Source organism: Hemitrygon akajei, chromosome 5 (assembly GCF_048418815.1).
Source record: "Hemitrygon akajei chromosome 5, sHemAka1.3, whole genome shotgun sequence".
NCBI classification, from domain to species: Eukaryota; Metazoa; Chordata; class Chondrichthyes; order Myliobatiformes; family Dasyatidae; genus Hemitrygon; species Hemitrygon akajei.
Genome location: NC_133128.1, coordinates 90151886 through 90172456, shown reverse-complemented (window position 1 = coordinate 90172456; position 20571 = coordinate 90151886). Strand labels below are relative to the sequence as shown.

Sequence of the window (20571 nt, the reverse complement as noted above, 5' to 3'; positions counted from 1 at the left end):
ACTTCACACGCTGGGACAGACAAATCCCCTACTTCACCGAGGGTCGAAGACCCGTCGGCTACCCTCACCTGGTTTGGTTTGTCTTCTGAGATGGTTTACCGGGGAGTGGCCGCTGCATATGCTACAGCTACTTGGAGCCACAGGTGAAGAGCTGAGTGCCATGTTGGGACCAAAGGTGAACGAGCTGCCCTGAAAAAGGGCACAGCAGGCCCCCCCCCCCCACCAGAGGTTCTACCCCTCCCTAGACACCCCATACACCCAAGCACATGAACAAAAAAAACTGTTTGTGGTTTATGTACTATCTTTTGGATGTAGTTATATAATCACTAATGTGATATGAGTATATGTGGTAACTAACTTATGAACAATGAAGTATCAAGATAACTGACAAAACGTTTAGTTTTTAGTTGTGTGGTTTGAGAGATAAGTATAGCCAGATCACAAGTTGTCCGTTCCTTTATTTATGGGGTGGCATCACGGTCCGGTAGCTGGCTCTTCTGTGACTGTTGAGTGCTGACTTCCAGTACTGGAGTTTGCGTGTTCCCCCTGTTACCATGTGCATTTTCCACAACTCCTGTCACACTTCTTAAGATGTGCTGGGTGGGAAGTTGATTGGTTACCCCTGCTGAATGTAGGTGGTGGGAAAATCAGGGTGATAGGTTCCTGAGACAGAACAAGTTGCAGGAAAATAGAAGAGGACAGGAATACTCTGAGCACTGACAAAGTCTCAGTTGGCCAACAATATTGTAAGGAAATGTGAAAACAATATAACCACTCTTGATCGTTGGGCGGAAATAAAGGTAGTGTCCTGATATATCTTGTATTTGTTTATGTGCAGGATGATGGAGCCATGATTTAAGAGTTCTACAGTGTGTCATTGGTCTTTGCGTAGACCTTAGAATTCAAGGATTTGAATTTATGACCCTCTAACTTGAGTGGCAGTGATGCTACTGAGGCACAATTTACATTGCTTCTTATGGGGATATTGGTTTAATACTGTCAAATGTACTGAGGTATACTGAGGACCTTTGATTCGTGTGCCATCCAGACAGATTATTCCATACTTAATTACACTGCGGTAATAAAAAGAAAACAGCACAGTATATTGTTACAGTTACAGAGAAAGTTCAGTGCAGGTAACAAATGAAATGTAAGGCTCATGACAAGAAAGATTAGGAGATCAAGAGTTTATCTTTTAGTGTATGGGAGGTATGGATGATTATGGTTTCATCATGCTAAATAATTTGTTTTTATCAACTGAAAACTGACTTGCAACTCTTTAGATACTCCATGCTCATTACTTAGTGCTGGATAACTTTCTGTATGGTTTGCAGGTCACTTTTGTGGGATTTTCTAGTTCAGCTGAAGATGCCACTTCTGCTGGAAAGCAGGTAATGTCACCAACCTTAAAGAACATAATCTAGTACATACTGTAACCAGCTCCTCTGTGTGCAATGTAGTAAGTGCTATTAATGAGCTGGACTGCTTTGTTAGCTTTGTTATTGGTGGAAAACATACCAACTTAGGGAGTGCCAATAGTTGTAATTCTACTGCCGTAAGTTATTATCTCAATCTCTGTTTTATTACCTTTGAAAGTCAACTTTGGGACTAAGATCCGTAGGGGAAAGTCAACAAAAAAATACATTATAAAGCTGGTGTTCTTTGATCAATGAGAGGTGATCTCATTGAAACATACTAAATTCCCATAGGGCTTGATGGAATAGAGGTAGAGTTGCTGCTTTTCCTAGCTGCATGATCTAGGAACAGGGTCCACATTCAAAATAACAAGTCATCCTTTGAGGGCAGATTAGAATATTTTTCCCAACCCTGGAGATTGTGAATCTTTGGAATTCTCTACCCTAGAGAGCTACGGAGGCTCAATCCCTGAGTCTATTCAAGACAGTTAGATGTTAAGGGAATCAAGGGATGTACAGTCGGCCCTCCTTATCCATGGGTTCTGCATGCGCGGATTCAACCAACCGCGGATCGGGAAAATCTGGAGGTTCTCTCTCCGGCACTTGTTGTTTGAGCATGTTCAGACTTTTTTTTCTTGTCGTTATTCCCAAAACAATACAGTATAACAACTATTTACATAGCATTTACATTGTATTAGGTATTATAAGTAATCTAGAGATGATTTAAAGTATACAGGAGGATGTACATAGGTTACCATGGATTGGGAATCGGAAAAAAAAACGGAAGTTCTCTAAGTCGGAACAGGTACATCCGGTATTATTTAGCGTCAGTTAGTCAAACGTTTGTCTTAGTATATAGTATATATTTTACCTTTCTATGCATATAAAACACTTAAGAAACGTATGTATTTCAATATTTAAACCACTGCGTTGCTTACTAATAATCGTATCTTTTATCAGGGCTGGGCCTTCTCATGCTCCATTATTCTCACTTTATCCTTTAAAATTGTTCCAATCATTGACCGACTGTAGCCTAACGCTTTTCCAATGACCGATGGCGTTTCACCTCTTTCCGATTGCTTTATTATTTCCACTTTATTTTCAATTATGACCGTTTTCTGGAACAGAAACACTGCGGGCGGCGGTCCTGAGCTCCGCTGGGTCCTAAAGTCCACCACACTGAGACAGGTTAAATAAGCTCCTGAGCTCTACCAGGTCCTACAGTCCACAGACTTGAGCATCCAGGCTTTTTGGTATCTGTGGGGGGTCCCAGATAAGGAAGGCCGACAGTACGTACAATTAAGGAAATTGTAGTGAGGTATAATATCAGTGCAGTGGTCTACACCTGCTTCTGATTCATTTGTGTTTATGCTCTGCCCTCTATTCAGCACTTGGCAGCAAAGGTTAAAGAATAAAAAGTAACTGTATAGGAATAGGCAATTTGGTATTGTAAGATTTTTAAGACTATGTAGTCAGTTTGCTTTTGACTGTCTTGACCCATTTGAAATCCATATTCAATAATGTGACTCACTCAGTTAATCTGTTATTTCTCTTGTGCAGGCACTTGCTGCTAATGACCTGGAGCTTTCTGATTGGCTGAGTTCACTACAGCTTTTCGATTTAAAGAATACTGAAATTGCTCTTTTGAATGATTTGAAGAAACACTCCAGGACAAAAGAGAAAACTGTCAGCCAGGTAATAAAACAAGAGGTCAGAGGCTTGGGTTACATGTGAGACCAGTGCAAAAGCTCAAGTGTCTATTTTACATGCAGACAAGATCCTTACGATTGCTGCATTAAGCTGTTGCACAGCTACATAGGGAAAGCAAGCAGGAGGAAACTGTGCTGAGATATGTTTAATTTATTATCCTCAACAGAAGGAGCAAAATTAATGCTATCTCAATTAGAAATTCATTTATTTTCCCTTTAATAATTCTAAATGCACAGAAATGGTTATTACACATTTAGCATGCACCCCAATGTATATATGTGGATGACTGCAAATAGGTTCATCCTATCTCACACCCTTACATATGTCTGTTGTCTCTTCAGTTTCTGTAACAGTCCTCTATACCTGACAATCAAGTTTTTGCTGTCATGATAATGCCCAGATTTAATCACTGTGCAATTGGTAAGCATGCCTTTTCAGCTTTCCACACTTTAAGATCTAATTTCTTGCTGTCTCTTTAACTATGCACTCACTCACTCTGTGGTCACCCAGAAGTTTACAGATGACACCACTGTAGTGGGCTTTAACTCAAATAACGATGAGTCAGGGTACAGGAGGGAAATAAAGAGATGGTAACATGATGTCATGACAATGACCATTCCCTCAGTGTCAGGAAAACAAGAGCAGGTCATTGACTTCAGCAAGGTGATTGGTGCATATGCTCCTGTCTACATCATTGGTGCTGATGACACACTGGTTGAACCCTTTGAGTGGCTAGAGACCGACATCGCCAATAACCTATCCTGATACAATCACATGGACACTATGACAAAGAAAGCTCATTGACCCTCGCCAATTTTTATCGATGGGTCATTTAAAGCATCCTATGCAGGCATCACAGCTTGGTATGGCAGCTGCTCTGCACATGACTGCAAGAAACTGCAGATATTTTGGAAACAGCTCAGCACATTATGGAAACCAGCCTCCCTTCCATAGACTCTGTGTATATTTCTTGCTGCCTCAATAAAGCAGCCAGTATTATCAAAGACTCCATCCATCCTGGATGTTCTCTCTTCTCCCTTCTCCTATTGAAAAGAAGATAGAAATACCTGAAAGCATGTGACACCAGGCTCAGAGGCAGCTTCTGTCCCATTGTTAATATAGACGATTGAACTGTTCGCCAGTGGGATAAGATGAATTTTTGACCTCACAGTCTATACCTTGTTATGACTTGAATTGATCTGAATGAATGGTATGCAAGACAAGTTTTTCCACTGTACTTGGTGGAAAACAATAATAATAAACCATGAGGCACCTCCAATCCTTCTGCAACAACTTGCTGCCAGCATCTTTTGGAATCTTGTTCACATGCTGACCTCGCACCCTTGATCAAAAGCTTGCAGAAAGAGGTACCGTAAAAATCTGCGTCCTCAAACTTTTCATCATGTACTCTAGTGTCTGCTGTTGTAGCTTGCCAGGGGGTTTTCTTTAATTGCATTGCTGTGAAGGGTGTTTGAGTTAAATGTGCCACTTAAATAAATCATCCAATAATGTAGAAAATCAGTGGAGACTCGAGAATAAATAGTGCAGAGGTTTAATCTAAATTATGAATAAACCAACTACTCTGTGTTGGAAGGCAAACTATTTCAACTATAATCTCCCATGGTTCAGCATTTTCAGTGTATTGAGCTGAACCCATATTCATTATTCTCACATCAGAAAATCTTGTCTCATGCATACAGTAGTAATGTTGTCAGAGAAGAAAATTAGTATAGGTACCTTAAGGTGTTATGATGATGTGATATCATAACTGATGCTTTCTTAATTTGGTGCTGCTTTAGAAATAGTGATATTGGGGTTCTTTACTGCACTGGAAAAAGTTCTGACTACTGGATCAGTTTGTTTCCAGTACTTAAGATCACAGAAGCTGTCATCAATTTGGAAAAATGTGTGCAGTTTCAAACTTGGCTCCAGATGTGATGAGTTCTATCACCCTTGAGACTCCCAACCACAGATTCTGCATCATGTAACCACAGTGTAGTAGCATGGCCCCTCTGTTCCTCAGTGGGGTAGGCACTTGATTCTTTTGTTATATGCATGCATACTTTTGGGCACCCCGGTTAAAATTTCTGTTACTGTGAATAGTTAAGTGAGTAGAAAATGAAGTGATCTCCAAAAGTCATAAAGTTAAAGATGAAACATTCCTTTCAACATTTTAAGCAAGATTAGTATATTATTTTTGTTTTGTACAATTTTAGAGTGGGGAAAAAAGAAAGGAGCACCATGCAAAAGTTTGGGCACCCCAAGAGATTTGAGCTCTCAGATAACTTTTACCAAGGTCTCAGACCTTAATTAGCTTGTTAGGACTATGGCTTGTTCACACTCATTGTTAGGAAAGGCCAGGTGATGCAAATTTCAAAGCTTTATAAATACCCTGACTCCTCAAACCTTGTCTCATTAATCAGCAGCCATGGGCTCCTCTAAGCATCTGCCTAGCACTCTGAAAATTAAAATAAATGATGCCCACAAAGCAGGAGGAGGCTATAAGAAGATAGTAAAGTGTTTTCACGTAGCTGTTTCCTCAGTTCATAATGTAATTAAGAAATGGCAGTTAACAGGAACGGTGGAGGTCAAGTTGAGGTCTGGAAGACCAAGAAAACTTTCCAAGAGAACTGCTCGTAGGATGGCTAGAAAGGCAAATCAAAACCCCTGTTTGACTGCAAAAGACCTTCAGGAAGATTTAGCAGAATCTGGAGTGGTGGTGCACTGTTCTACTGTGCAGTGACACCTACACAAATATGACCTTCATGGAAGGGTCATCAGAAGAAAACCTTTCCTGCATCCTCACCACAAAATTCAGCGTCAGAAGTTTGCAAAGGAACATCTAAATAAGCCTGATGCATTTTGGAAACAAATCCTGTGGATTGAAGAAGTTAAAATTGAACTTTTTTGGCTGCATTGAGCAAAGGTATGTTTGGAGAAAAAAGGGTGCAGAATTTCATGAAAAGAACACCTCTCCAATTGTTAAGCACGGGGGTAGATCGACCATGTTTTGGGCTTGTGCTGCAGCCAGTGGCATGGGGAACATTTCACTGGTAGAGGGAAGAATGAATTCAATTAAATACCAGCAAATTCTGGAAGCAGACTCACACCGTCTGTAAAAAAGCTGAAGATGAAAAGAGGATGGCTTCTACAGGATAATGATCCTAAACACACCTCAAAATTCACAATGGGCTACCTCAAGAGGAGCAAGCTGAAGGTTTTGCCTTGGCCCTCGCAGTCCTCCGACCTAAATGTCATTGAAAATCTGTGGATAGATCTCCAAAGAGCAGTGTATGCAAGATGGCCCAAGAATCTCACAGAGCTAGAAGCCTTTTGCAAGGAAGAATGGGTGAAAATCCCCCAAACAAGAATTGAAAGACTATTAGCTAGCTACAGAAAGTGTTTACAAGCTGTGATACTTGCCAAAGGAGGTGTTACTAAGTACTGACCATGCAGGGTGCCCAAACTTTTGTTTCAGGCCCTTTTCCTTTTTTATTGTTTTGAAACTGTAAAAGATGGAAATAAAAAAAGTAATCTTGCTTAAAATATTAAAGAAATGTGTCATCTTTAACTTTATGCCTTTTGGAAATCAGGTCATCTTTTACTCGCTTAGCTATTCACAGTAACAGAAATTTTGACCAAGGGTGCCCAAACTTTTGAATGTCACTGTATTTCTGATGTAAACATAATCTCATATTTGAGTGTATTGCAATATTGGGCACTTTTACTTCTCTCTGGATGCTTGTCTACTCTATCTCACTCCCTCAGCTATGCTTGTCATTTTTTCTACAAACTATATTTTCATACCTTAATCTTGTATTTAACTTAACTCCCTCCATCGTGTACAGTTACTACATGGACTGTTACTTCTGTGTATCCAACAAATAGCTGTTTGACATTTTACTTCACTATCTTAGAAGGCTTGATTCTTTCTGACTTAAAATCCTGAAATGTTACTCTTTTTTTAAAAAACGTCATTCTCATTTAGAGGAATGACATTAAGGAAAAGTTTTGGAGAAGCCGTGAAGAAGATTAATGTTACTATTTGTTTTCTATCCTAAGATTACAATAATGTGCTCTATGAAAATCATTTTTGTTTTTTTACGTGTGCCTTGCACATTTTTAGAGATTTGACACATAGTGAGAGAAAGCTGCACTTGCTCAGAATTCCTTTAAATATTGGAAGTGGATTAGCAGTGCAGGCTACTCACACTGAAGCAGTCCTTAACCTGGCTCAATGTTATTTAAAGAGAATGAAGCTGACTTGTTTCTGTAAAGCAATGTGAAACATCACAATTCTTCCAAATAATTACAATGATATTTGCTGTATCCACCATTTCCAGTCCTCCTGTGCCACAACTTGTTGCCTACATCTTTTGGAATCTTGTTTGCATGTCTGACCACACAGTCTTGGACACAAGCATGATCGTGTGTCTGACCCACCCCCCAACCCACCAACCGATCATCTCAATTCACGTCAATTCTGTAAGACTGAGGCATAAGCGACTGTAGATCCTAGAATTTGGAGCAACAATCAATCTGCTAGAGGTTGAAAAATCATTGAATAGTTCTTTTCCTCTGACAAGTGCTTCTTGACCTGCTGAGTTCCTTCAGCAGATTGTTTGTTGTGTGAGATTGAATTATGCTGCAGGAACAATCTAAATATCTGGAAATTGCTTATTTACCCCAGGTCGCCCTCTGCAGCTTGCTATGAAACTGCTGAAAACACAGGAATAAGTCAGGAAAGGGGAAGCTAGGTTTTGTTATTATCTGAGGACTAGTTCTATGCCATCTTATCACCAGTGTCAGAAAGGGCTATCTTCCTGAAACTTTCCAGGAGCTTTGTGAATTGGTGACTTGAACAGTAATTGTTTAATTGTCGCCACAAACACTACCCTGGTTTGAAAAGGTGATCCTTGATCAGCTTTTGGAGCAGCCTAGCCATAGTCGCTCATGTCTTCAGGGCAAATCTTAGCTAAAATGCTGTGGTCATTACAGTTCTTTATTGTAAGAAGGGTAGAACATGGTCTTCAGTCTTATTTAGTAATACATTCACTAGAAGAGGCCTTGTTTGGTCAGACCTACTACTTGTTTATATGATTACTCGGTATTTTTCTTGACCCAGAACATTTTGGTGAGTCATTTTCAACCTTGTGAATGCTGCTGTTTTAATGTTTTCAATGGTCAAAGTTCAAAGATTTGTCTGCTTGCAGGCAGCCACAAAGCAAGAAACCCAAAAGAACCCAATTTTAAAACAATGACCAACACCAAATGCGCAGAGAAAGAAGAAAAACAGATCATGCAAACAATAAAAGGAAAAAACAGCATTCCGAACCAAATTGTGCCCATAGTCCCGAACCCCGGTGCAGTGGAGTAGGCCTTAGCCTCCGTTCATCATATAGCAGGGAAAATTACTGCAAAGCTCGCAGACACGAAGCAGGTAGCAGCCAGAGCAGTCTCACCATCTCAGCACCGAGGAGAGCGGAGTAAAGCATCACCGAGCAGAGCCAGCTCAACCCCTGCCTCTGATCCTGACACCTTGCCTTTTCAGTCCATCTGGCCCAGTGTTGAAATTGTCCAAGCGCTGAGTTGTTCCTCCATACTTGTACCTGGGCCCCACCACAGCGACACACTGGGCCACTTATGGTCCATATGGTCTATCTTTCCAAATTTGTATGACACTTAGATGGGTCGTACCTTGTTTCTGGCTTAGGTGGACAGGCTCTGAAACAACTCTGCTTCAACTTTTCTCCACTCGCTCCAACTTTGTCTACGAAGTTCCAACTTCTGAAACATGCCTCAACCTTGATCCGACTCCCATCTCGCACTCACATGCCTCAGCTCTCGGATTAGCCTTGCCTTTGCTCGCCCCTTCATTGTTTGTGGTGATCATTTACCACAGTTTTCCATATAAGAAATGTTATTAATAGAGTGTTTAGTTGAATTTCTTGCTTTGAAAACCGCCAGTAAGCTCTCGCCCCTCTTAAACCGGAAGTTGAAACATAGATTACATCAGAAATTTCTTTGATTCTTAATGGTAGTTCTTTATTTTATGCAGACAGAAAGAGTAAAGGATAATTGGAGTTGAAAAATTTGCTCCTTTAAAGTCATAGAGTTATACAGCACAAAAGAAAGTCTTCTAGCCAGGCAAACCTGTACCAACATTGACCACCCATTTACGCTCATTGTACATTATTCTTGCCTCTTATTCCAGCAACTCATGCAGATTCTACTATTCACCTACACACTAGGGACAATTTACAGTGGCCAATTGACCTACTAACCCACACTTCTTTTGGATGCGGGAAGAAGCTGGAGCACCCAGAGGAAACATGGTTACAGAGAGAATGTAAAAACTCCACATAGACCACACCCAAATTCAGGATTGAGTCTGGGTCACATTAACTGTGATGCTATGCACTGAATGATATATTCTTAATTCAATCGCCATTTGAAAATATAACAGTGAAAAATAAGTTGTATTTATAATCTCCCCATTGATACTTGGCTTTTTACATCATAAAGAAATGCTATTTGAATTTTTTTTGTTTGCCAGGTGGTTTGCGTAATGGTGCATCCTCCATCATCCCTGTACTGCAATGATTCTGTATTCTCCCTGCTTAGCAAATATACAACAGGAATTCAGTTTTCTTTGGAGTCCCACTCAACATCAAAACATCAGACTGACGCATACCTTGTGGAGGAGGATGACACCAATCAGTCAGTATCATCCATTGAGGATGACTTTGTGACTGCTTTTGAGCACTTGGATGAAGAAGCAGTAACTGCATTTGGATCAGCAGGTAAATGTAATCCACTGCCAATTTTGAGATTAATCCTCCAAAATTGTTGAAATTGTCCTTTTATTGTTAAGTACGTAATTTGGGCAGCAGTCCCACAGCGGAGTTCAGTCTCGCAGTGATTCCCAAGCATTGCACGGTCAGATCCTATGCCTCTTGAGTTGGCAAAGGTTCTAAGACCCTGATAACTTAAATGAGGCTTAGGAAGCCAAGGGGAAAGTAAGTTTCTAAACTATATTTTGCTTTGCTTCAGTGTTCCTAATATTTGCTTTAGTGTATTTTTATTTTTAATTTCAATTTTAGTATTTAAATGTTATTAAAATCAACTGGTGAAACTGCATTCCTATTCTGCTATTTGTAAAGGCTGTCAGGGTTATGTCTGGGATAGAGTCACCTCTCTACACCATTTGTTGCCCTGAGACCACACGAAGGGAAATTCAACCCTTACTCGCTCTGGTCTGTATGTGAATTGCCTATAACTGTATGCTTTCCTCTTAATGTTCTTTGAAGTGGTCTAGCAGTGAAATAGATAGTTAGGGAAACTAGGGCATAGGCAGGTGAAGTGGAAGTACCAGTCTCCCTACATCGTGAGAACAAAAAATAACCTCATTATGAAGATATTGCTGTAAATTGTGTCAAACTATTTTAGGAGGTTGGGGTGTGCTATGCCAATTCAGTGCAGGCTTCCAATTACTTCAATAATTGTAATAGAAAAACTCGGAGCAAGAAGGCTACGAGTAGAATGGCTGAGGATTTCCAGAGCGAAGGCATTTTACTACTGGGATAAAAGAGAGGCAAGACTGCGCAGGCGCGTGATGTCAGCCAGTAGAACGGGAAAAGCTTTAAATGAAGACCGCCATATCCAGCGGGCAGCAGAGTGATAGGGCTTTGGCTCAGCGGGCTTAGGCGGTAATGAGGCGAGGTAGGTTTACCTGTGTAAATTCCGGAAAGGAAGTATTTGTGTGAGACTGGTTTTCTGTGCTCGGTGTCAGATGTGGGAGGTACTGGAGTCTCCCAGCCTCCTGGACAGCCATATCTGCACACGGTCTGTTGAGCTGCAGCTCCTAAGGGGCCAAGTTAGGGAACTGCAAATGCAGCTTAATGACCTTCGTCTGCTCAGGGAGAGCGAGGAGGTGATAGAAAGGAGTTATAGGCAGGTGGTTACACTGGGGCCCATGAGAGACAGACAAGTGGGTAACAGTCAGGAGAGGGAAGAGGAAGAGTCAGGTACTAGATAGTACCCCTGTGGCTGTCCCCCTTGACAACAAGTACTCCTGTTTGAGTACTGTTGGGGTGGACAGCCTACCTGGGGGACGCAACAGTGGCCGTGCCTCTCGCATAGAGTCTGGCCCTGTGGCTCAGAAGGGTAGAGAAAGGGAGGAAGGCAGTAGTGATAGGGGACTCTATAGTTAAGGGGTCAGACAGGCGAATCTGTGGACGCAAGAAAGAAAATCAGATGGTAGTTTGCTTCCCAGCTGCCAAGGTCCAGGCTGAGGGATTGGAGCAGGGGGCAGAGATTCAGATTTCTGCATCATTGGGACCTCTTGGGGCAGGTGTGACCTGTACAAAAAGGACGGGTTGCACTTGAATCCCAGGGGGACCAATATCCTGGCGGGGAGGTTTGCTAAGGCTACTGGGGAGAGTTTAAACTAGAATTGTTGGAGGGTGGGAACCAAACTGAAGAGACTGGGGAAGAGGCAGTTGGCTCACAAATAGAGAAAGCTTGGAGACAGTGTGTGAGGGAGGATAGGCAGGTGATAGAGAAGGCACACGCTCAGAATGAAGGTTTGAGATGTGTCTATTTTAATGTAAGGAGTGTTGTGAACAAAGCAGATGAGCTTAGAGCGTGGATCAGTACTTGAAGCTATGATGTTGTGGCCATTACAGAGACTTGGATGGCTCAGGGACAGGAATGGTTACTTCAAGTGCCGGGTTTTAGATGTTTCAGAAAAGACGGGGGGTCAAAAGGAGGTGGGATTGTGGCACTGTTGATCAGAGATAGTGTCATGGCTGCAGAAAAGGTGGACATCATGGAGGGCTTGTCTACGGAGTCTCTGTGGGTGGAGGTAAGGAACAGGAAGGGGTCAATAACTTTACTGGGTGTTTTTTATAGGCCACCCAGTAGTAGCAGGGATATCAAGGAGCAGATAGGGAAACAGATCCTGGAACGGTATAATAATAACAGAGTTGTCGTGATGGGAGATTTTAATTTCCCAAATATCAATTGGCATCTCCCTAGAGCAAGGGATTTAGATGGGGTGGAGTTTTGTTTGGTGTATTCAGGAAGGTTTCTTGACACAATATATAGATAAGCCTACAAGAGGAGAGACTGTACTTGATCTGGTATTGAGAAATGACCCTGGTCAGGTGTCAGATCTCTCAGTGGGAGAGCATTTTGGAGGTAGTGATCATAATTCTATCTCATTTATAATAACATTGGAGAGAGATAGGAACAGACAAGTTAGAAAAGCATTTAATTGGTGTAAGAGGAGTTATGAGGCTATCAGGCAGGAACTTGGAAGCTTAAATTGGGAACAGATGTTCTAAGGGAAAGGTATGGAAGAAATGTGGCAAATGTTCAGGGGATATTTGTGTGGAGTTCTGCATAGGTACATTCCAATGAGACAGGGAAGTTATGGTAGGGTACAGGAACCGTGGTGTACAAAGACTGTAATAAATCTAGTCAAGAAGAAAAAAGCCTACAAAAGGTTCAGCTAGGTAATGTTAGAGATCTAGAAGATTATAAGGCTAGAAGGAAGGAGTTTAAGAAGAAAATTAGGAGAGCCAGAAGGGGCCATGAGAAGGCCTTGGCGGGCAGGATTAAGGAAAACCCCAAGGCATTCTACAAGTATGTGAAGAGCAAGAGGATAAGATGTGAAAGAATAGGACCTATCAAGTGTGACAGTGGGAAAGTGTGTATGGAACCGGAGGAGATAGCAGAGGGACTTAATGAATACTTCAGTATTCACTACGGAAAAGGATCTTGATGATTGTAGTGATGACTTGCAGCAGACTGAAAAGCTTGAACATGTTGATATTAAGGAAGAGGATGTGCTGGAGCTTTTGGAAAGCATCAAGTTGGATAAGTCACCGGGTCCGGATGAGATGTACCCCAGGCTACTGTGGGAGGCAAGGCTGAGCCTCTGTCGATGATCTTTGCATCATCAATGAGGATGGGAGATGTTCCGGAGGATTGGAGGGTTGCAGATGTTGTTCCCTTATTCAAGAAAGGGAGTAGGGATAGCCCAGGAAATTAGAGACCAGTGAGTCTTACTTCAGTGGTTGGTAAGTTGATGGAGAAGATCCTGAGAGGCAGGATTTATGAACATTTGGAGAGGTATAATATGATTAGGAATAGTCAGCATGGCTTTGTCAAAGGCAGGTCATGCCTTACGAGCCTGACTGAATTTTTTGAGTATGTGACTAAACACATTGATAAAGGTAGAGCTGTAGATGTAGTGTATATGGATTTTAGCAAGGCATTTGATAAGGTATCCAATGCAAGGCTTATTGAGAAAGTAAGGAGGCATAGGATCCAAAGGGCATTGCTTTGTAGATCTAGAACTGGCTTGCCCACAGAAGGCAAAGAGTGGTTGTAGATGGGTCATGTTCTGCATGGAGGTCGGTGACCAGTGGTGTGCCTCAGGGATCTGTTCTGGGACCTCTTCTCTGGGACATTCAAAGCAGCTGTGCAGGTTGACTCTGTGGTTAAGAAGGCATATGGTGTATTGGCCTTCATCAATCATGGAATTGAATTTAGGAGCCGAGAGGTAATGTTGCAGCTATATAGGACCCTGGTCAGACCCCACTTGGAGTACTTTGCTCAGTTTTGGTCACCTCACTACAGGAAGGATGTGAAGCCATAGAAAGGGTGCAGAGGAGACTTACAAGGATGTTGCCTGGATTGGGGAGCATGCCTTATGAAAACAGGTTGAGTGAACTCGGCCTTTTCTCCTTGGAGCGACAGAAGATGAGAGGTGACCTGATTGAGGTGTATAAGATGATGAGAGGCATTGATCGTGTGGATAGTCAGAGGCTTTTTCCCAAGGCTGAAATGGTTGCCACAAGAGGACACAGGTTTAAGGTGCTGGGGAGTAGGTACAGAGGAGATGTCAGGGGTAAGTTTTTTACGCAGAGAGTTGTGAGTGCGTGGAATGGGCTGCCGGCAACGGTGGTGGAAGCAGATACAATAGGGTCTTTTAAGAGACTTTTGGATAGGGTACATGGAGCTTAGTAAAATAGTGGGCTATGGGTAAGCCTAGTAATTTCTAAGGTAGGGACATGTTCGGCACAACTTTGTGGCCTGAAGGGCCTGTATTGTGCTGTAGGTTTTCTGTGTTTCTATAATTTAACTTCAGTTTAGTATTCGGCTGAAGATAATTTGTCATAAGGATAGTTTTCCATTCCAGTTTTCCTATCAATATCAGTTTTTCTTATGAGCAGTGCTTTCTATGAAGGTTATTGGAAATTTCATTTTTGGTTTAGAGTTGCTGTGTTTTATAAATACTAATTAATATTGAATAATGTAATTTTGATAGAAGATGTATTAAATTTTAGACCTACAATTATAATCTTCCAAGTGGGTTATGTCTAAAGCTTGCATATTTTCATAGCAGACCAGATCTAACTGGTCCAATAATAGTACAGACTCCATTGTATGTTGTGGTGTTGCTTCTGGGAATGTAATATGCCTGCTGTATAAGATGGTTGGTATAATGGGTTGTGCTATTGTATTACTTGTCAAATAGTGTCCTTTTCAGTTAAATTGCAGGCATATTCCACTCTGACCAGCAGGTTTATTTAAATCACAATCAATTTATACTTTGTAGCCCATAGCAATCAAAAGGGCCTTAAGTATTTTCAGTACCCGAGTGGGAACTAACAGGACAGCTGTTTCTGACTAAAACAAACTAAAAATGAAATAACTGCAATTTGAAAAGGGCATGATTAAATTTTGGCCGCTACATTCGATGAAAGATCTTGACCTGAAATGTTCACTCTGTCTTTTTCCACAGATGCAGCAGCACCTATTTGCTGAAATTGCTGGAGTGATTTTTATCTTTTCACTTTCCAACATCTGGGACCATTTTGCCTTTGCCTTTTTCAAATGTGTCAAGTTGCAAGGACTGTACTAAAACCAACACATTAAGTGTTTAAATTATAATTCAATGAACTTTCTTCCTCTCTGGTATATGAGCTTGGTGCTACGTGACGCGAAGCCAAATGTATTTCCCAGTTTAGATCGTCAAAGTGGACTAGTTTAACCAGTCCTGTATGGGGTACTCTTATATTTTATATTAGCATTGATAATAGAGAGTGGCATGAAAGCTCTCTCTCTGCCATGTTCTGATGTTCCAACAGCTGTCTTTCATGGGAACATTTCTGCCCTATCATAGTCCTTATGTTATATCAGTTGAGGAGTGCAAGTAAATTTCATTCCAATACAATATGCTTTGTTGATTCCTTGATGGACAAACTATTCTCACATAACACTCACATCTTTTCATAGAAAAAGGTGATATTGGTAGCTGCAGTTAATTTTAAAAGGACAATTTTGGTAATGATATAAAATTTATTGTTCTTTTATTTGTGAACTGTAGGCTTTGATCCAAGTACACCAAAACTCCAGCGAGAAGTTGCTCTTCAGACCTTTGCACTGGACTTCGCAGAGTTGCCAGTTCATGCCGGCTCTTCCCCAAGCCCCATCTTTCCTCCATTGCTTGATAATTCAGCATTTTTGGGACTGCCACCATCTGCTAAAAGTTCTGTCGTAACATTAAACTCGGGTCCTGGGAGGCAAAGGAGTTTTTACAAATCTTGTAATGCTCCTGAACCAAGATCCAACAATGGACTTAAATCTGGGTCCTCTGTATCCCTATCAGAGTCTGAAGATTCAGAAGGCTCAAGTCCAAGTCCAGTCATCTTTCTGGATGAAGAAGGCTACCAGAGGAGTCTGAAGGCTAAACTAAAATTGCCCCAGATCCCAATACTCAAGGATGACATTGAGGATTCCGACTCCGAAGTAAGTGAATTCTTCGACAGCTTTGATCAGTTTGACGAACTAGACCAAATGGTCAGTACGTATACCACCCTGAAGGTAGGGTCTAGCCCTCAAAATCCATCTCAGAAAAACAAGCCTGCTGTAAAGCTATGTTCTGACTCCTTACTGAAACAATGCACTAATGCAGTTGCTGCTATGAACCCACAGAAGTTTGACCACCCAGTCCTTCCCGCTGATGTGAAAAAACCCACTGCTCGAAAGGCAGAATCTCCCTACAACAACCTGTCGGATGTCCCGGATTCACCTCGCCTACAACATAGTTCAGGAGAAGAGAATAGCCCCCTCTTCAGCCCCATCCATTCATCAGCATTCAGTCCCCTTGCAGCTCTGAGTGGGTCTGAGTGTTCAGGGAAGATGCAGGCCATCGGTACTGAAATTGTTAAAGCACAAAACAACGGAGCACTTTCTGACAGTTACTCTCAATATGCAGGTGATGTTTCGCACAACATCATCAACTCTGTTTTCAGGTATCCTCATGCTGTTGGCTTTGAGCATAAGAGGATGACGGCTTGCCCTCAGGATAGATGTTGGTCAGAAAGAGTTGAAGAACAAAACACAACTGCTTCCAATGAAAATTCTGACATGAAACTACCCACAGCTCATCCTTCTGCCCAGCAGACTTATTCGAACAAGTTCAGAGATGGCATTCAGCTAATTGCTACAGAACTAGTGGAGAGAAGTTTTAGCAGTGCCTTTAAGGACCTGCAGAATGGTGTTTCTTCTTGCACCAGTGCCCTATGCCACCTGGCTGCAAGGTTGACATCCTCTGTCATTCACATGGCCTTGCAGGAGATAGGAGCAAGACGAGCGTTCTTACAGAAGAAGAGTGCTATTAATGACTTAGCAGATTATTTGGTGGGCAGTGCAATAGCTGGAGCACTGCGGGAACTGGAGTTTGTCAAGAAACAAATCTTTAACAATGCTGTTGCTCGATTTGCAACTGATCTTGCTGAGGAACTTATTTTTGAGGGAATCATGGAGGTTTGTCAGTTCTCCCACCCAACAACGCCTACGTCAATAACAAGCTGGTCACTCGATGACGAGGAAAAGATTGTAAGCTCCTATGCCAGAGATCTGTCGGAGTCAGTACTACAAGAGGCCTTCATTGAATTGTCTCAAGTGGATGTGAGCTTCACAGCACAAGCTGCAATTAGCATTTCTGTGGACAATATTAAAAATGTTGGTGGAAAAGATGTAGTCCAGGCAATGAAGACTGCTTATGGCCCAAGTGATATCCAAGAGAGAATGTTACTCAGAGATCTTGCAGGGTGTTATCCTAATGCTACGGCAAGCAATTCTGTTGATGATTCGAATTTGATGGGAAAAGAGTATACCATACAGAAAGCTTTGCTTTGTGTTTCTGGTGTTGCAGGTGGTGTATCTGTTCCTCGCGCTGCCAAGGCATTTTCTGGCAATTCTTTGGACTCCCCTCTGAAGTCATGCATTCATCTTGTGTCATCAAAGCTGAGTTCAGCACAAACTACAAACGCAGCTCCTGAGAGATCCTGTTCAGGGAACAATAAAATGGATGAGGTGCAATCTGTGAACTATATGCCTCAGCGAAGGGATTCTACAAGCCATGTTACTTCTAGTGAGCATGCTTCTGGTGACAACACCTTTCATTGCACTGAGGCAGCTAACACTGGCCAAGGAACATTGCAGCAGAATGGCGGCTTGGCCACTACTGATGCTGCTGTCACAGTGCAGAACAATGGGCAAACAGGAGCAATGATTGATATAGTGGTAAATAATCCTTTTGACTTGGTGACCCCACCTAAAGTTGAATGTGTGGCAAAGGATGTTACTTCTGAGTTGGGTGAAAAAACACTAATTGAGCATATTACTGATTTGCAATTTACAACAGAGTTGACCGAAGGGAATGTAATGAATTTAGTAGATGAAGTAAAAACGAAAGTCTCAAGCTCTCAAGGGGTATTTTGTTCAGGTCGGTTTGCAACTGGCAGTAAGGAAGCATTTATGAGACTTGGAGAGATACCAGAGGGCCAGCTACAGGATCAGCTATCGGTTGAGAAAATAGTTTTATGTGGTCCAACTCAGTATGCATATTCTCAGTCTCCAGACATGTTGCGAACACCTCCTGTGTCGCCCACTGAATTTATTCCCAGTAAAGGCTTGACCATCCCACAGCATTTTGCACAGGAGCTTAAGGGTCACTTAGCAGAAGAGTTTCCTCCATGTACTCCACCACCCAGTCCCACTGTGGTATTCAAGAACTCAGAGGTAGAAAGTGTAGATGGTGTGGGTGGCCCAGAACTTGCTCTTACTCTAAAGTCATTGACTGCACAGCTTCAAGGTCACATCTCAGCACCAACTTTCCAGACTTCTTTGGCCGAGATCAGTGAACCAAGCAAAGAGATAAGCACAGGTATGCTGGGAAAGCAGCAGGTTGGGCTTAATAAGGATGGGCTATTTCCAGAGGAAGGTCTTGCCAGTATAGAAGGCAGCTCAAGTGGGTCTCCAGGAACACCACCACCAACCCCACAGCAATTGACCCGTGAAAAAGGTCTGAAGAGTTTCACTCGGAAGCTTAAAGGGGAGCTGGCTAAAGAATTCATGCCTGTAACCCCTCCATCCACCCCGCATAACCATTCCATTCCAAACATGGCAGGGCTGAGCCAGGACACTGAGGAAAAGGCTGAGTTTGTGCTGAAGCTCATGAGGTCACTGTCTGAAGAGGTGCTGGATAATGACGAGGATGAAAACTTCGACTTCATAGAGGGGCATGCAGAGGTGAGGGAGCAGGTGAGCCCAAGCCCCAGGCAGGGCACAAAGGTTTTGGAAAAGGAAGAGCTGAAGTTGGACATCAAGAGGCAGGCTCTGCAGTATTCCAATCAGCTGGCCTCTGGCATTGTTTCCATGGCCACCGAAATTGCAGCAATTTGTGTGGAGGATGCCAGGAAATGTGATGGCAAGGACCTCGTGTGCTTTGGGGTGTCACCCAGCCACCTACGGAAGGTAGCTGTTCGGAGTGACCTGCACAACAGACATGCAGTTGCTGAAAGGAATGCACCAGAAGAGACTGCAGGTTCTTTGTTGAGTTATGCAGGTAGGGTGGCGGGAGAGGTAATTCGGGATGCCAAGAAAGTCCTTAGTTCCAAGAAACATAGAGTTAGAAAATTCAAGAGGGACGACTGCCTGGCAGAAAGCAATGAATCCAGCTGTGGAGAGCAGGATAGTGTAGGGATTGAAGGGTTAAACACCATGGCAGATCAGTGGTCCCGAGAGCTTGTGGATTCTGTGCTTCATTCTCCCCAAGGTGGACTTGTGTCCAAACATTCAAGCTTTGAGAGCGTGACTGATGAGTACGCAGAATACATCATGAGAATGATCAGCAGAGAAGCAGGAAATGGTGAAGTAATAGTAGATCATTATGCCAGTAAGCTCGCCTTTAGGACTGTGAAAGTAGGTCTGGAACAAGCAGCCAGGAGAATAAAGCAGAAGTATAAGAGAAGACTTCTGTCCTCGCAACAATTGAGGAGTGACAATGGGTGCAAGGAACTTTTCAAATTTCTGACAAGGGAGGAGACACAAGACACCGGTCCCTACAGGAGAGGCCATGATCAAAGAATGAGCAGAAGAGATTCCAGAGATCTGGAAAAGTTTGCAGAATCAGTTGCCCAAAATATCACATATGAAGTCACACAGAAAATGAACTCAGCCTCTGGCATGCAAGGCCTATCCAAGTCTCTGACAGACTCTTGTCTCTATGAAAGGTCACAGCTGGAACAGATGGCTGAAGACCTTATTAAGAAGACCTGGACCTGCTCGATACAACCCATTGTCCAGAGAAATAAACACTATCACAGCATGGGAAGTTTAAGTGATTATGGATACTGCATTGCCAGCACCAATCGAACCTTTGAACATTATGTTGGAAAAAATGCTGGTGAAACTCTCCATTTCAAAGCAGCCGGGGATGATGGGGATGTTTTGGATGTCAGCAAACAAAAAGAATGTTTAATGTATGCTGAAAAGTTGAGAGGGGTTGTTTTACAGTGCTCCTCTGCAGAAAAGGAATCAAGAAGTTACACTAACAGGTTAAGTTCACAGACTGGTGGATTCTGCCCCAAACATGCCACGGGGCATGCCAATAAACCACTTACAAGGCCAGAGTGCTATGTCAGTGGAGCCTGTCAGCTTGATGTACCGAGGATCCATATTGACTTGGATCAGAGGGGAATTTTTCCAGATGATTTGATGTCCGTAGCCATTGAGAAAGCCAAGAGTAATACAAGCCTGGCAGCAGACAGTGGTATTGGACAGGATGGTGCAAGTTTCACTGAAAGTCTTGCTGCAGAGATAATGACTTCAGCCATGATCAATGCCAGCCAGTCAATCACCAGGTAAATAAAGATTGTCCTTCTGTTATTTTAAGTAGAATTTTGATAATTATTTCTTGTCCTCCCAAAAGTCAGTTTCAGATAGGGTGTTGTTATCATCCTTGGGGTATATTTTAGGTGGAATTCACTCAAACACATAGACACTAAAAGAGATTTGCAAGCAGTCAGCTGATTTCCCATCCATCTCCTCAATGATAATTTATGGTCGACATTCATTGGCTCTG

At 42.4% G+C, this 20571-nt stretch overlaps 1 protein-coding gene across 9 annotated transcripts in view; it reads left to right on the top strand.

The window, feature by feature from the left end:
- Positions 1-20571, top strand: part of akap11 (A kinase (PRKA) anchor protein 11) — a 93116-nt gene that overhangs the window by 31832 nt on the left and 40713 nt on the right. For 8 of the 9 annotated variants that reach the window (XR_012098978.1, XM_073046001.1, XM_073046002.1 and 5 more), the window contains exons 4-7: positions 1335-1391; positions 2976-3110; positions 9682-9928; positions 15526-20350. Coding sequence is in view for 8 of the 9 variants with exons in the window: in XM_073046001.1 (XP_072902102.1) it covers positions 1335-1391; positions 2976-3110; positions 9682-9928; positions 15526-20350 (5264 nt within the window). In the remaining variant the exon portion in view is untranslated. The remainder of the gene's footprint in view (positions 1-1334; positions 1392-2975; positions 3111-9681; positions 9929-15525; positions 20351-20571) is intronic. The other variant, XM_073046004.1, reaches the window with a different exon arrangement.